At 37.6% G+C, this 17,516-nt stretch overlaps 2 protein-coding genes across 2 annotated transcripts in view; one reads left to right on the top strand and one right to left on the bottom strand.

Moving 5' to 3' along the window:
- Positions 1-1,703: 1,703 nt before the first annotated feature.
- Positions 1,704-8,840, top strand: LOC117288578 (corticosteroid 11-beta-dehydrogenase isozyme 1-like). Its single transcript, XM_033769487.1, has 6 exons — positions 1,704-2,048; positions 3,264-3,394; positions 4,335-4,535; positions 5,479-5,581; positions 7,489-7,617; positions 8,465-8,840. Exons 1-6 carry the CDS (start codon positions 1,964-1,966, stop codon positions 8,719-8,721), a joined length of 906 nt encoding a protein of 301 aa, XP_033625378.1. The 5' UTR covers positions 1,704-1,963; the 3' UTR covers positions 8,722-8,840.
- Positions 8,841-9,181: 341 nt separating this feature from the next.
- The window catches only part of LOC117288529 (gamma-aminobutyric acid type B receptor subunit 2-like), a 34,997-nt gene continuing 26,662 nt past the window's right edge, over positions 9,182-17,516 (bottom strand). The window contains exons 12-17 of the mRNA XM_033769422.1: positions 16,892-17,005; positions 15,916-16,038; positions 14,650-14,827; positions 13,714-13,877; positions 10,313-10,453; positions 9,182-10,086 (exon numbers count right to left, since the gene is read on the bottom strand). Coding sequence (XP_033625313.1) covers positions 10,012-10,086; positions 10,313-10,453; positions 13,714-13,877; positions 14,650-14,827; positions 15,916-16,038; positions 16,892-17,005 — 795 coding nt within the window. The 3' untranslated portion in view covers positions 9,182-10,011. The remainder of the gene's footprint in view (positions 10,087-10,312; positions 10,454-13,713; positions 13,878-14,649; positions 14,828-15,915; positions 16,039-16,891; positions 17,006-17,516) is intronic.

Genomic DNA, 17,516 nt, shown 5'->3' with positions numbered 1-17,516 from the left:
GGAAAGTGAAGTATGGTGCTTTCAATGCTGTGTATCAGCGTTGTAGGCCCGTTTCGAAACCACGGTTTCGGCTTTGGATTCGGCTTCGGGCTAGACTGGCCCCGTGGTTGTTTTGACAATACTGCGCGTGATGTGCGTACAGACGCTCATGGCTTCAGACGAGAGTACGGAGCCTGACGCCGAATCCAAAGCCGAAACCGTGGTTTCGAAAGGGGCCGTACTTTGGTGTCGGTGTACACATAACCATAGAGTCATGAAGTACAACTATAGAGGGACTATAATTACACACACATCGTAACCCTGGGTTCGAATCCCTGGGTAAGTTTTATACAAACTTGGTTGTGTGAACATGGCCCACCTTCATATAGCTGCTTCAGCACACAAAGTAGCTAAGCATATCAAAATTATGCTTAATACCGGAATATGGTTACCAGCTGAACTAACATACCACAAGCATAATTGGTGACTGGCATCCTGCTAACTTCTGCTTAAACGAAAAGATTTAAGTAATATCCTCTGCTTAAGGAGCTCTATGAAATTGGGTCCTAATTCCGGGTCATGCTGACCATGAAATAGCTCAGGTCTCATCATGCCAAGAATCCGGTTCAATGTTAAGAGTGTCGTAGTTTTTTTCTTTAGTTTTGTGTTAATACGGAGTTTTGTCCCTCATTTATTTGCAGTGGTAATAAAAACACACACGTACTATAGTTTACTTGTTTTTGAGACAAATGTCAGTGTGTTTATTGTATTGCTTGTACCCAATTGCCAGACCCATCTCCCTGCCGCCAAATCTACCTTATACACCGCACTCTGACATTTTAGACAGATGAATGTTGTGTCAATGGTGCCTATACAACAAGCAGAGCTTATTTGTGCACATTTTGGGGTTTGTGTGTTTTTGTTTCCATTCACCGTATTGCTTTAGGCTGTGAAAGACTGTATTCATAAAAACGGGTGAAGTTCGCTGATTAAAGTCCATTTTGTTATTATAGTTGCAAAGTACTCAGTCAAGTTGACCTATATCCATTGTTGACTGTTGTTGGAACGTTTTTAACCTGTTCGACATACAGGAGCGGTATATCAACATGATTATCTATCCTGAAACATGCATTTTAGTTATTTTAGTTTGGAAATACGTTATACGATCAAATCAACGAAAAACTCGTTAAAATGGCCGCCATTTGATATATGAAATTATGCATATTTCCACTCATTGGATTTTTGCGGATTTTTAGTATGTACTTAAACAGGCGCCTTAATAAAATGCACTGTCGTAAAAGATAAATTATTTGTTTGAGGTAAAACCGTTTTTTTTTCTGGACTACTGTTGTTGGAACGTTTTGAACCTGTTCGGCATGCAACATTGGTATTCGTCTTTGCACTTTGGCGTTAAGAATATGCGGTTCGAAACTCCGGCTCCTCTCCGGCTTCGGGCTCTCTCGGTTATTTTTTAATAATTTCGGTAACGGGCTTTAAAAAAAAAAAGCGGACGAGCCTAACCCGGAGATCCATAGTTTCGAAAAGGATCATACAACTTCTTGTTTACGTACGTCGATGAGGTCATACGATACTGTACCAGCTTTGCTCGATCTGTACGTGTTTTAAAACCCGTCGACCATCTATATCAGTGTTTGAATCTCATTTCTTTTGCATTATTGCTACAGCTACGTCTGATGCGGGGTCGAGGTAAATGGTGCTGTGAACACTTTAATTAGTATTGTTTTCGTCTGGATGTTAGCTTGTGACCCTTAGATATCCAAACTTGTGGTGAACTTCAGTCATCAGAGTCGATTCGTTTAGACATTGAATGATCAAGTGAATGATTTCAGAAAAGAAAAGGGAGTGCCCCATCGCAATTTAGGTTTTTTTTCTGCGCTGTCTGTATCTTAAACAAAGGTGTGGGGACACTTTGATTAATCATTTCCCTACACACTTCAGGGTGTTGTTGCACCTTTCCATCAAGATGTTAATAGAATGTGCAATACTGGTCCTGGTGATGGCTTTGTGTTTCAGATACTACAGTCGTACGGTAGACAACTTTAATGAAGGTAAGTCATAATTGAAATTGATCAAACTATAAAATAGTAGTAGGTGCAAGGGGTAACAGCATAGAAGAATATTAATCATCTCTAACAAATAACAAAGTAAATAAAAACGAAGAGAACTTTGGGTCAAAGAAAAAAAAACCTAATATTTCACAACTCTGGCGTCTTGCACAATCGAACTATAAAGTAGTAGTAGATGCAAGTGTTAACCTGGGGAATAATACTCGTCTCTATTTTTTCGTTATAGCAAGTAAGTTAAACGCCAACACGTATGAGTGATGGGCTTAAATACAGTGCTTGGCGTGTATTCTTATGAACAATCACCCAGGCTTGCCTTGTGTACCACGGCGAGTTCGTTTTTGGACACTAACTTGATGGACAATATCTAAAAATAATCAGTAATACCCAGGCCTATTGCTAGAAAAACACTATACATTCAGCAGGACATTAAACCTTTATTTCTTTTCTTTGTTTACATGTTTATTTTAATAATAATGTACAATATGCTCACTTTATTTGCGAGTTTACTACTTTTACAACCCTACCTGGGAACTCATTGCTTGGATTATTAAAAAAAAAATATTTATTTGACCGCAGTCTCGTGTGCTCCGTTACAAAAGACCAGTCCTGGATGTCACCCTCATTCATACATGGAAATAATACAAACAAACAAACAAATAAACTTCGACGTTTCCTGCTTTCACAAAAACGTAGTCAATTCAATTCAAATTCAAAAATGGTTCATTAAAACATGTCTCGCATTTAAAAACTGAATCGCACATGTCAACATCATGTTAAAAAAAATTACATCAACTAGAAATTAACAAGAAATTATCATTATATACATTGTCAAAAATACATTTTCATTGTCGCACCTTGTCATAATGATAACCAGATTTGAGATTTGATTTGTTCATATTTTTAATGAGTTTAGTCAAGAAATAGTTATTTCTGATTATAGAAAGCCGACATCCCTGTGTTCCGACATTCCTATGCATAACCCTTAAACTTTAACGTGTAAATCGCCAGGGTTTTTTGGAACACATGGGGTGACCGGTGTCAGAATATTGACTCGTCCCCCATGGAAGTTCCCAATGTGTTCCTAGTGTTAAACTGTTTGGGCATAATTATTGGTGGGTACAGATAATACTTTGACCAGTATACATAATGGTAACCCCTTAAAAACTTACGCGAAGTGTCTCTTTTATTGCCTAGCAGCAGCGATAAAGGGAAAACGAGTGGTAGTAACTGGTGCCAGCTCTGGGATAGGCGAACAGATAGCTTACCACTACGCCCGACGAGGTGCTAGACTTCTTATAACATCAAGGACGGAGGCCAATCTAGAACGGGTAAAACTCGACATTGCGTTGTTAATGCCCATGTCCGTGTACAGAGGCCCCTTGCGATGACGTGACACCATGCGTCACGCTTTAAAAAAAAACACCCTAATTGAGACCAAATGTGGCAACTCATTGGACGATAGCTGATGCTTAAAAACGTGCACGTGACCTTAAAACCCCTGTAGCGTTTTTTGACAAAATGGCTTATAATTGCAATTTGTCACAACTCTCTCATTATACGGCTCTGGCTTATGGTTACACTTCATTATAATATCATATTATCATTTTAGTTCATTGAGCGTTGTTGTTTGTTTGTTTGCTTGTTTGGTTGTTTGTTTGTTTGTTTGTTTGTTTGTTTTTTTGTTTTTTTGTTTGTTTGTTTGTTTGTTTGTTTGTTTGTTTGTTTGTTTGTTTGTTTGTTTGTTTGTTTGTTTGTTTGTTTGTTTGTTTGTTTGTTTGTTTGTTTGTTTGTTTGTTTGTTTGTTTGTTCGTTCGTTCGTTCGTTTGTTTGTTTGTTTGTTTGTTTGTTTGTTTGTTTGTTTGTTTGTTTGTTTGTTTGTTTGTTTGTTTGTTTGTTTGTTTGTTTGTTTGTTTGTTTGTTTGTTTGTTTGTTTGTTTGTTTGTTAGTTTGTTCGTGCTTTTCTTTGACTGTAAACAAAAATAAATATTAAACTACTCTGTTCGCTGTTACATTGCATATGCATTCGACAATGCTGTGTTTTTGACAGTATGAAAATAAATCTGATTTGAATTGAGTAAGCCATTGTGAAGTATGGTGTACAAAGTACTACAGCACTATTAGGTTTGGGTAAATGTATGTGTATACTCCCAAACCAAACAGTGGATATCTATAGTGTTCACAATATTTTAAAAGGCTAGTTGGTTAAATTTGAATATTCATTTGGTGATCCAGCCGCAGCTTTACTTTAGGGTTCTTGCTTGAATGCAGGTGGTATCGTTATGCAAGCAACTTGGCGCTCAGGATGCCTCGTATATACCTCTAGACATGGGGGACCCCATCCACACCAAGCACCTCATCGATGAAGCGAAGCTGAGGCTTGGAGGGTTAGATCATCTGATTTTAAATCATATCACGCACACACCGATGGAACTATGGAACGTCCCGGAGATGGAAAAGAACCTTGCTCAGGTAGGAGCATGGTCAGGTGGCGACTAGACTTGATTAGACTGACTATACTAACCAGAAACAATAGTGCACAGAGCGTAATGACTATGACTATATCGAAGCATGAACTGGCGCATGGTCGAATGTGGTAAATTCGAGAGCTTAGTCAAAGCTCTGGGCCCAATTTCATAGAGCTGCTATAAGCACGAAAATTTGCTCAGGATGAAATTTCTTCCCTCATAAAAACAGGATTACCAACCAAATTTCCATTTGTTAAATATAGCTTGTCTCTGGTATTCAGCTGTAATATCCTGAAAATCACAAGGAGATTTGGTTGGTAATCCTAATTTTATCAAGGAAATTTCATGCTAAGCAAATTTGTGTGCTCTATAGCAGCTCTATGAAATTGGGCCCTGTCGACTAGACTTGACCAGGCCGACTAGACTAACCAGAAACCACAGAGCACAGAGAGATTGACTATAATTATCGAAGCAAGCACTGGAGCATCATGGTCGACTATGGTCAACTCAAGAGCTACGTCACGGCTCTGGTCTAGTCTAGTCGCTCACCCGAACTTGCTCTAATATATTTCTATTCATCAAGTCTTTAGGAATTATTTTTATTGATGCCATCTTACCACACCCTGCTCCCAATTTTATAAAGCTGTTTAGCAGAAAATACTGCTTGACAAGTTTCAAAAGAAAGAAACGCCCCTTTTGCACAATTTTCTGTGTTTTTGATGCAGCTGAAGTATTTTATTGCTTGTTGAGGGAGAAATCACCTCTTTCTCAAAAACTACTTCACTTCAGAGGAAGCCGTTTCTCACAATGTGTTATACTATAAACAGCTCCCCATAGCTCGTTTCCAAGTATAATTTTATGCTAACAATTATTTTGAGTAATTACCAAACGTTTCCAGTGCCTTTAATACTGACAGATGCACTTATTGTTTGCTTTGTTTGTGTCAGTCGATTGAGGTGAATTTCAACTCGTACGTCAGACTGGCTACGTACTCCACCGCCATGTTAGCAGAGAGTCAAGGAAGCATCGCAGTAGTCTCTTCCGTATTAGGTAACCTTCGTGACGTCAGGGATCAATACATGTTCAGTCTGTAGCAGTTCACACAATGGGAGACTTTGATACGCTCGTTCAAATAGACTGGTCCCCTGTCTTAAAGGCAGTGGACACTATTGGTAAATGTCAAAGACAAGCCTTCACAGTTGGTGTATCTCAACATATGCATAAAATAACAAACCTGTGAAAATTTGAGCTCAATCGGTCATCGAAGTTGCAAGATAATAATAAAAGAAAAATAACCCTTGTCACACGAAGTTGTGTACGTTTAGATGGTTGATTTCGAGACCTCAAGTTCTAAATCTGAGGTCTCGAAATCAAATTCGTGGAAAATTACTTCTTTCTTGAAAACTATGGCACTTCAGTTCAGAGGGAGCCATTTCTCACAATGTTTTATACTATCAATCTCTCCCCATTAACTGTCACCAAGAAAGGTTTTATGCCAATAATTATTTTGAGTAGTTACCAATAATGTCCATTGCCTTTAATTCACAAGGATAACGGCAGGTATTTGATTTTTTTGAACCTGCGCGATTTCATTGGATACAATAATTTAATTGGATAAACGTGCAGTGACGTAGGCATCCTGTTTCTGTGTTTTGACCGGTCCGAGGTGACGATGGACAGCTGCACTTGCCCTCGTTTGCATATTGAATGTAGGTGAAAGGTGAAGATGGACGGAGATTTACCTACCCTAGAGGCCACTCTCTGGCGTTATTCACGAGCATTAATGTGACGTCAGATGTTCAGGCTAATGTTTCAAAATAATACCCATTGCGCAAGCGCTAACTTTTGAATGAGGGGCATGCTGGGGCCAATTTCATAGAGCTGCTTAAGCAAAAAAAAAATGCTTAAGCACGAAAATAGCTCGCTTATTTTACACATGTTACTGGCCAAAATTTCATGCCATATACATTGCTTGTGACTAGTTTTTAGCTGTTGTTTACTTAGCATAAAAATTGAGTGGATTCTTGGCCGGTAATCTGATTTTACTAAGCAATGAATTTTTTTTTGCTTAAGCAAAATTTTTTGCTTAAGCAGCTCTATGAAATTGGGCCCTGCAGCCGATTTCACGAAACGCTAAGATTAATCCTAACTCGAGTTAGGACGAGTAACTCGTCCTAACTTAGGATGGGTTCAATGCGTCCTACGTATTTGGATACGAAACTGAACCCGTCCTAAGTCCTAAGATTAATCCTAAGTTCGGAAGAGTTTGGTGAAATCGACGGCTGGTCATGCTGGTCTAGCTAGGAGACCAGCATGCACCTCATTCAACAGCTAGCGCTTGAGCATTGGGTGTTTGCGAAAAGGTTTATGTTAACGTAAATCTGAGCATGCCCACACTATCTGAGAACAATGATACGCTGGTATACATAACTGTCACCTATTGTCACCAAAGGTCCCCAATGCAGTTTATTTTACAGTTTGTTTTCCGTTGCAAAGACTACATGCAGTATTTGAACATTGCCACAAATTGGATGCAAATGACCTGTGGTGGATTTCACAATGAGTTAGGACTAGTCTCATCTCGAGTTACTAGTCCTAACTTAGGACTAGCTGAAAAATTTTTATATCTCTTAGGATAGGACTAGTCCTAGCTCTTTGTGAAATCGACCCCAGGGCCCAATTTCATAGAGCTGCTTAGCATGAAATTTCATCCTTGATAAAAACATGATTACCAACAACATTTTCGTTTGTTTCATGTTGCGTGTTATTGGTATTCAGCTGTTGTTTGCTTATTCTAAAAATCACGTGGAAAATTGGTTGGTAATCCTGTTTTTATCAAGGGAGAAATTTCATGCTTTGCTATTTTGTTTGCTTAGCAGCGCTATGAAATTGGGCCCCGACTCTCATACTTCAACATGGTTTTCTATTGATTCAGCCTGTTTTGTTTACAACCACAGGACTAATATCCATGCCATTTTCCGGGACCTACTGTGCCGCCAAGTTTGCTGTCCATGGGTTTTTCGATTCGCTGCGTCTGGAGTTTGAACTTCAAAAGTTGAATGTTTCCGTCGGTATATTCGTACTTGGTGAGAGATTTTAAATTGTGTGCTTAATGTAGTAGTTGATTTTTCCATAATTTATTTCATTTTGTTTCGAGAGTATGTCTTGGGGTTCACTCATAATGTATTATCCCACTTCCATCCTCATTGTGGTTTTAAAGGCAATGGACACTATTGGTAATTACTCAAAATAGTTATGGGGAGAGGTTGATAATAAAATAATAAAATAATAAAATCAAATTTAATACAAAATATTGCCTTTAGAATGCAACCATTTACAGGAAACCAGTCACTGTGATGTCGTATTTTAACTGGCGAAATTTTTCTGATAAGCCACACCATTTCGTGCTGAGCTAATTTGTGTTGTTACGGCTCCTTGTTCCCTTCTGTTTTTGTTTTTTTGTTTTTATTTTATTTTATATTTTATTATTCTTATTTTTTATTTTTTTATTTATTTATTATTTTTTTTTTTTGGGGGTTCCTTGTGGTTTTCGTAAGGGGTTTGTGCTTGTTTATTTTACACTTATTATTTAAATGGTTATTTTATCGGTCTGATGTAGCACTGGCGGTCTTACACTTTCGTTAAATTCTACAGTGACTTAATTTCGAGACCTCAAAATCTAATTCTGAAGTCTCAAAATCAAATTCGTGGAAAATTACTACTTTCTCGAAAACTACGTTACTTCAGAGGGAGCCGTTTCTCACAATTTTAAACTATCAAAAGCTCTACATTGATCGTTTACAAATAAGTCTTCATGCTAACAATTATTTGTAGTGATTACCAATAGTGTCCAGTGCCTTTAAGCATCCAATAGTTGTTGTGCCATGGATTTTTGTTGTCGATAGTTACCAAATCTGTCCGTGTTTTGCTCAGGTCAAATTAATACAAGCGCAGCAAAGAATGTTGCCAGCCGCCTCATGGATGTCGACAACCTCTATTTAACATCAGCTGAAGACGCCGCATACCGCATTATGACGGGGACGACCAACCGGGAACGACGAGTTTACTACCCGCTGTCCGCTCATTTCTTCCGGGGTTGGCGGGACTTCTTGCCCGGTGTTGTTGACAGGCTCGTCATGAGGATGTACAATGCAGATGAATTGGCCGAAGTAATGAAGAAATCGAGTTAAGGGTTGAGGTACTTTTTGTCACACGAAACACAATGTCGTCAATTTTTATTAAACTTATACACGGTTTGAAGATAATGTTTTAGTAGAAAGCTTCCCTTAAAGACAGTGGACACTATTGGTAATTGTCAAAGACTAGTCTTCACAGTTGGTGTATCTCAACATGTGCATAAAATAACAAACCTGTGAAAATTTGAGCTTAATCGGTCATCAAACTTGCGAGATAGTAATGAAAGAAAAAACACCCTTGTCACACGAAGTTGTGTGCGTTTAGATGGTTGATTTCGAGACCTCAAGTTCTAAACTTGAGGTCTCGAAATCAAATTCGTGGAAAATTACTTCTTTCTCGAAAACTACGTCACTTCAGAGGGAGCCGTTTCTTACAATGTTTTATACTATAAACCTCTCCCCATTACTCGTTACCAGGTGAGGTTTTATGCTGATAATTATTTTGAATAATTACCAATAGTGTCCACTGCCTTTAAGAAATTATTTGCAGAGGTGCTGTAGTTTTGAAAGTACGTAAGGCCATTAAGTATGTTTGCATCTGTTTATTTAATTACATTTTGTAAATTATTTTAGGTGCTCTTAGTGAAGTCATCAACACAAATAAATATATAACCACAACATTTTTTTAATTTAAATTTTCTTTCAAGCCCTCAATCAGAAGTAACTGTAGTGAATTGAGTCTAGAAGACTTTCCAACTGGTTAGCATACATTATTTAATCGATTCAAAGAAGCGGTTGACGTCTGTAATTCGTAGTCAGACTGTCCGAGTGAAATGAAAAGCATGGCAAAGAAATTCAAATTTGAATATTTTTACAACATAATTAATTATAACAGTTACACAACCTAATTACACCAAAGTGGCCCCAAAAAACACTTCGGGTACTCTTACAGCACTCATCAAGCGTTAGTCTCCCATACCAGCCGGTAATCAACGACACTGATTCGATCTTCAAAAATCCACTTTGAACGCTGTGATAAAGCTGTGTCATTAATACCGGTGTCCCATACAGGGAATTCCTTCCGCAAGAGATTCTGTCCACCATATTATGGGAAATTAACACGGGCTGGAAGAGGGGGGTTCAAAAGAGGGCGCTCAGCTATACTAGTAACCGTATGACCAGACAGTGAGCCTTGAAGTGTGACCTCAGATTTATCAAGCTGACGTCAGATGTTCAGGCCCTCATGACGAGTAAGAAGTAGACTGAGTGGCGCACTCAAAGCTTTCCAAGACAGAAAGTTATCCATTACTTTTTATTGTTAGTTTGTGTTCAGCCGATTGATTCTTATGTGTTTAGCACAGCTTCTCCTTTCGCCAACGATCGAAATTCTTGTTTTAATGTCTCCAGTTGGTCTATCTTCTGCAAAGTAGGAAAACAAGAGTATTACAGAAAAGGTATACATTATACCATTTTCGATATTGAACACAGTTGTAATTTCTGTGGACGCTAGGTGGCGGCAGACAGATAATTGTCAAATGCTCACTTGATTCAGAGCATGCGCACATGAAACTTCAGTGGATAAATTAGGCAACGTATAATGTGTCATTTACTTAATGTAGTTCTGCCACTCAGAACGTAGGCCTACCTTTTTTAATTTTAGAGTCAACCTGTCCATTCGCGAATCGGCACCCAATCCGAATGATCTGACAGTACTGCTGACGAAGCCATTCTGTTTCATCATAGTAATTGACAGACTCTTGTCATCCGTCGTCCAAAACAGAATCATCTTCAAAAAGACACAATAAACAAAAAGGATATAAGTTAGCGGCTATGGTTGGGGTTATGTCTTGATCGCCATGGTAACACGTGTTGAAGCATAGACTGTCATTAGCAACACAATTAGCGCAACAGCCATTATCAACACAATTAGCGCAACAGCCGCAACCGCAACCGCCGATTGCCACCCCACTGCCAAGTAAAATAGCCAGGCCTATAGACAATGTCAACTTAATAAAATTAAGAAAGAAGAGCCAGATGTTTTTTGGTTAGAAGCCTATATCAGCTTGCGACTGTATAAAGCATTTTGAAAAGCATCTCACTTCGAGGTAATGTCAAAGTAACTCTTCTCAAAGTGTGTTTTCATATGAGGATATTTCTTCCTGCATGGACATAATTCCTCCTGATTTTAAGGCGGTATCTCAACACGCGACCACCTTTTGCCTTTTTAAATGCCTGGGGGTATTTTATAGCAAAAAAATCCGAACAATCTACATTACTTCGTCAGTGTTTAATTGTTTTCACAATCTTAAGCCATCTTGTGGCACAGCTTTGACAATGCGATTCAATGCGGTTCAATACAAAATCAGTACTGGCACAGAAAAAGGTTTTTTTTACCACTATTTGCCATAAGGTGTGCCGCTTCGAAACCAGTTTTGGCCCAGAAAAAGTTTTCTATACCATTTTGCCAAAATGGCGTGGCGCTAAAAAAAAAACAGTATTGGCCCAGAAAAGATTGTCTATAGTGCAGCTACAAAACGAGTATTGGCCCAATAGAGGTTTTCTACCATTTTGCCAAAATGGTGTGCCGCCAAAAAAACAGTAGAAAGTGAAACTTTCATTATCAGACGAAAATTCAACCAGCATTTTAACTCGTCAGTTTTTATACAAATTGTATAAAATAAAAATGCAAAAAGTATATCAAATATATTAAATTTAAATGAAATTACTTTAATGATAATAATAATAAAACATTATTTATAAAGCACAATATGAATTGCCATTCCTCAAAGCGCAAAGCATTACAAGAAAACAAAACTTATAAGCCTAAATTCCCCAATTAAATCCCAAAACAAATAAATTATAAAATTAGGCCAGACCAGCTGTTACCTACACGTATATTAAATGAAACCATTAAAAATACTACAAACAACTAAAGGATCTGAAAAATTACACTTTGCAATAAAAAAAAGTCCACTACAATAAAGTGTAGTTGTCCATGATATAAAAAAATAAATTAAAAAATTAAAAACAGCAGCAATGAATAAATTAATTTTAAAATGCTATGTAAAAACCAATAAATTATTAAAGGAGGTATACATTTTAGCACAAAATAATTTATTTTTAAATAGTATTCGGTTTCTCAAAATGTTGGTACCATCAAGTTCAATAACTCACATGGCCTAATTCCTTTCTAAATTTCAAGTCGGTTTAGTAATTAGAACACGTTTTCTTAACCGTTTTGCCAAAACCAGTATTGGCATGATTGGCCCAGAAAAAGTTTTCTATATGATACCATTTTGACAAAAATGGTGTGCAGCTACAAAACCATTATTGGCCCAGTAGAGGTTTTCTGCCTGTTTTCCCAAATGGTGTGCCGCAAAACCAGTATTGGACCAGTGCAGGTTTTCTACCGCTTTCCCAAAATAGTGCACCGCTACAAAACCAGCATTGGCCCATTAGAGGTTCATCATTATGCCGAAATGGTGTGCCTTCACAAATCCAGTATTGACCCGGAAAACGTTTTCTACCATTTTGCCCGAAATGGTGTACCATCCATCCCAAGACCAGTTTTGCCACAGTATAGGTTTTCTACTTCGCCAAAGGTGCACTTTTTGAAGTCGTATAACTCCCGAAGTAAGTTTGCGATTAAGTTGGAACCTGGTAGGTTGTTAGATATTGGCAAGTTCTTGTATATTGTGAAATGACGTCATGATGCCGTCATCATATGATTTGTTATGATTTTTTTCTTTTTTGCACCTTTAAGTCATTAATTGCTAACTGAACATGGTATAATCTATAATAATAATAAAAAAATAGCCAGGATTGGTCATAACTGCTTTGAATATAAATAAAAGTTCAATTCAGTTGAGAAATTTGAAAATGTTACTAACGAAACAGCTATGCATTTGTGCACAAATGCAGTCATCAAAATGCAATCATCAAAATGCAATCATGTCTATTTTTTTTTTTTTTTTTGCAAACCGACAAAGCTTTCCAATGGAAAACGTTGGAGTTGTGTTGAAATGTCGCGCAGTTATATGTTGGAATTAGGTCGGCGGTCTGATGTTTCGTCGTCAACCATAACAAGAATCATACTACGACAAATGAGTCAGGGGATATGACCAAAATGTGGTTAAGTGTGTCTGGTCATAAAATAGATTAAATGTCTTTGCTTGTTAGTTATAGGACAAGTTGACAGTCAAATGCCAGTAATACCGACAATACAGTTATATCAATTAGACGATCACGTTAAACGTTAAGCCAACATTGAGCCAACATTAAGCCAACGTTGGACCAACATTGACATAAATGCAAATTTATGGGCGGGGCTTAGAATTGTGTGAATATTTACTTTGATAATATTACAACAACTGGGGTGAATTTAAGTTATCCAAGGCAAATTTGTGTATTTTTGTGTATAATTCTTTTGTAAGAAAATATGAACATCAAAAGTACAAACAAACATTTGTAATTCAAACATGTTAACTAAGAAGTACACAGTTTGAATTAAAAACAAACCATGACTGGAAAGTCCATGGATCCTGGACTGTAAATACAAAACATACAATGCAGAAGGATGTATATGCCTGTGTTATAGGTTGTAGTCAGTGTAGAAAGTATTTAGTTATTGGTATTGTAAATTACATGTAAATAATAATAACCGATAAGTAGATATTCACAGACTCTAACTACTTGAATTAATCGTAAAGATCATTCAGTTCATGAACAGAAATATAAACTCAAAGTCAATATTTTTGAATAATGATACGTTGGCTCAACGTTGGGGCAATGTTTAGCCAACATAAAGATTATTAGTGGGGCCAATGTTGGTCCAACTTTAACATTGGCCCAACGTAATTCCGATGAGCAAAAGTACGTTGGGCCAATGTTGACAGCCAATGTTGGTCCAATGAAAGTGTTCCGTAGGCCCAACGTTGGTCCTATGTTGTGATGCTATCTGGAGTTATACATTTCGTTCTAAAATGTTACAAATTAAGGATACGATTTCCGACGCAAGAGTCGTGGTAGAGTTGTTGCTTTACTTACTTTGGGTAAAAACACCAAACATAAAACAGTCGTGTTGGCAAAGATTACGGCGACACTGAGAACGACGTATTCAAAGTTGACGTCATATTTTCCGGATACCAGAGTCGGTAGTGTGATGGCCACAGTCAATGCAACGATGTAAACAGACATTGCGAGATATTTACCTGTCCGGAAAAAAAACAAGAACAAGCCGATAAACAAAGTGTGTGTATCCTTAAAAGGATCTGTATATGATATTAATTTTTGGTTTTACCCATATACACCGATGTGTGTAGCACTGTATACTCAGTACTTTCCCCGAGTCCTGTGAAAAAAATCACAGGCATTTTTACTCGGGTGGGATTCGAACCCACGACCCTTGCAATTACTGATCTGTATATGCTTGGTAATGACTCTGAACATTAATGGTAATAGCAACTTACTTGGTAAGAAGTAGAGCAGCGTGTAATGTGGTTATAAACACATACATCACTTCCTATCCCCAATATTAACAGTATGAGAATCGTTACTGACGGTAGCGTTTCTCAGATTGTGTATTCCGATTGGACTTTGGAACGCTAGGTTGCAGCAGACTTACCAGGTAAATTTCCATTGTTTACGTAGTTCTCAGCATGCGCACATTACCGAGAACAATGGATTTTACCTGGTAAGTCTGCTGCCACCAAGCGTCCCAAAAGTCTCCCCTTGCAGATTAATATTCCTGCGTTCACATAAATATTATTACCGCTTCGGATTTACCGCATTATCTCAAAAATTCTACCACCTTACTTTTCACAGGTTAGTTTTATGGTTAAAACTACAACTATAGAATTACAACAACCTTTTAGTTGGTTATCCAGTTCCATTATTTCATAAATTCATATGAAAATAGTTTATTTCATGAATTTTTGATGAGAAAATAGTTAATAATAATTTAATGCACAATTGTTGACTCACTGTCGTTTAATTCAGCCACAGTGATTCGTCTGGTCTCCCACGCCAAGAAGATTCCAAACACCAAAAGAACGCCTTTAGAAACGTACAACACCACCACAAAGTAGAACTGGTTACTAGACGTGCAGTATTGACGTACGGGGACTAACAAGATCTCCCTCTCGGGTTGTGATGAATCTACCTGTGTGCACAAATAGTGAACGGAAGGTTATGTCAGGTGTCATAAGTTCAATATCATAATGTTTCATTTGTGTTGTACAACAAATTCAACAAAGTCTTTGGTACAGAAATAGTTTTGTTGGTCTTTGGATTAGTTAAGAAGACTGTTGCGTTGCCAGTTTTAAGCCCCTACCCGAGTCCGTGGTTTGTTCCTTGATTTCGGATTTTTCTACCACATCTATTCTGTACATGTATTCAATTTCAACATCTTATTTTCACAGGTATCTTCAGGCCATACGGGGCAACTCAAGGACCTATATTATCCCCTTTCGTAGATAGTGGAATAGTCCAGTCTGGGGTATCAGTCACTTCGATTCCCCAGGTCATTGTACTTTGGAGAAACAGTGGAGTGATTAATGTCTTTAGTGTTACCAGCCGTAACTTTCAGACTCTGGACACAATATTGGTAAATAACTCAAAATAGTTGTTAGCATGAAAACATACATGGTAACGAACAATGGAGAGCTGGAGTAATGTAGTTAATTTTTATAAAGAGGTATTTCTAATAGGCCTTTTATTAGTCATCTGAAAGCACACCATTGTGCAACAGGGGTGTTTTCTATCATTATTCTTCAATGACCAATTGCGACTTTAAAGACAAATTGAGTCCAAATAGTCAAAGACTTGCTATGTTATGCATATTTTGAGACAAAACACGTGGGAATACTGGTCTTTTACAATTTCCAAAGGTGTCCAGTGTCTTTAAATTAAGACGATTCACCAGATAATGCGCTTAGAAATAAAACCACATGTTAAACAGCAAGTTTTCCAAAGTAATTTTTTCTTTTTTCTTTTCTTCTAATTCTTTTAGCAAAAATAATTTGCCAAAATAATGATCGAATCTCAGAATATTTGACTAAGTGGAGAAATTGTTCAAATCAACCGTTAAGTTTAATATAGATGTTCACTTCATACTAGACCTGTATCATGGTGCATTCTTAGGGGTTTTCAAAATACACGGTTTTCGTTAAAGATTGAAGACGCTTGTTCTTAACATAATCCTATGAGAGTAGACCTACATCCCTAAAAAAAAACGGAAAGGAAATTTACCAGTGCAGTTCCTTTTTCTCGTTCTACGACGCTCTCATCCAATGTAATAAGCAATGTGATGAGGATGATGTCTACAATCACTGGTATAAACGCCCACATTATGAGACGAGTGTCGGGCAGCTCCTAGTTGGGGTGGAGTACAATCGAAAGAAAGAAAATAGTTTAGATTGATATTTTAAATATTTTAGAATTCTAACAGAATAGGGAATTCCAAAAAAAACGTGGCATCATCTCTCAATAAAAAAAAAATAATAATAATAAAAAAAAAGACAATGCGCAAAAACACAGTAAAATTCCAAAGCATATGTGTAATGCTAAAAGACACAAGTGCCGATGCCGGGACTCGAACCCACCCCTCTGCTTGTCAGAACTACAGAGCGCTTGAGCGCTCGGCGAGGACATTATTTTAAATTATTCTTGATAATATATATACATATAGACGATGTGACCTATTATTACATTCGAACCGCCCTCTGTTGACAAACCACTGTATACGTCATGTTTCGTCGGGCAAAAACACCCGTAGTCATGGTAAGATTGCATACACTTTCTAGCTGGCTGCCAAAACACAAAGGTTTTGCCCGGCGGTATGCGCACGAATCATGTTATGGTTTTTCTAGTGACGTCAGAGGTCACATCGTCTATACACATCCAAACGTTGGACCGGCGACCAGCTTAACGAATTCACAAGCAGACTCTTAAAGTGAACGTAAAATCTAATTAATTGGTTTATGTGCACGCCGGAATAAAAGTCCACAATTAGAATCTGAGAAAAATTCTGACAGAACGTTTCGCAGATACAAATATAGGGGCATAACAACAATGTTTTTTAGCAGTAAAGGTGTTATATGTTTTGCTAAAAGACACAAGTGTCGAGGCCGGGGCTCGAACCCACACTCTGTGCTGATCAGAGTCCAGTGCGCTTAAACGCTCGGTCATGACACGGAAAATTGTCACAGACAAATTAAATACCAACCACTTTCTTGAGTCGAGTTACAGCCTTTGTGAAGATGCTGTGGATGCGAAACGTCTTCACAAAGAGTCCACCGAAGGCAAGAGAGAAACCGACACTCAGAAGAAACGTCGATACCTGTCGATGAAAAAAAACATTTAACTATACAAAGGGAAAACATAAACTTCATAAACGTTACCTTTATAAAATACTGGATACCATTTGTATGATTCTTTCCCACTGATTAAAAGACACTGGACACCTTTGGTATTATTGTCAAAGACATGCAAAACATAACAAATCTGTGAAATAATAATGGAAGAAAGACACCCTTGTCGCTTATTCAATTCAGTGCCTTAAGAAAAACTAACATGGGCAACATTGGCTGCAGGAGGATGATTCGAAAGAAGGTGCACATATCAGAAGAAGTTTGTGTATACACAATTTGCCGTATGGATGGAGGACATAATCTGATTTGAAACTGTCTAAACCCCTCTAAAAGGCAATTGACACCCTTTACAATTGTCAAAGACCAGACCAGAAAATAAGGAAAGAATGTTTGTTTGCAGTGTGTGCTTTTATTAAAAGGTCTTTTAATATTCGGGTGAGAAATTACCTCTCCTTCATATAAACTACGTTTAATTAAAAA

This window comes from Asterias rubens, chromosome 3, assembly GCF_902459465.1.
Source record: "Asterias rubens chromosome 3, eAstRub1.3, whole genome shotgun sequence".
Taxonomy (NCBI): Eukaryota; Metazoa; Echinodermata; class Asteroidea; order Forcipulatida; family Asteriidae; genus Asterias; species Asterias rubens.
Note: the sequence above shows the minus strand (reverse complement) of the source record. Positions and strands in the feature narration are given on the sequence as shown.

Excerpts from the sequence above, each read along its gene's own strand:
- LOC117288578 (XM_033769487.1), top strand. The coding sequence starts at position 1,964 with ATGTTAATAGAATGTGCAATACTGGTCCTGGTGATGGCTTTGTGTTTC. Across the intron at positions 4,536-5,478 it reads TGGAAAAGAACCTTGCTCAG|TCGATTGAGGTGAATTTCAA; the intron begins GTAGGAGCATGG and ends TGTTTGTGTCAG. Across the intron at positions 5,582-7,488 it reads AGTAGTCTCTTCCGTATTAG|GACTAATATCCATGCCATTT; the intron begins GTAACCTTCGTG and ends TTACAACCACAG.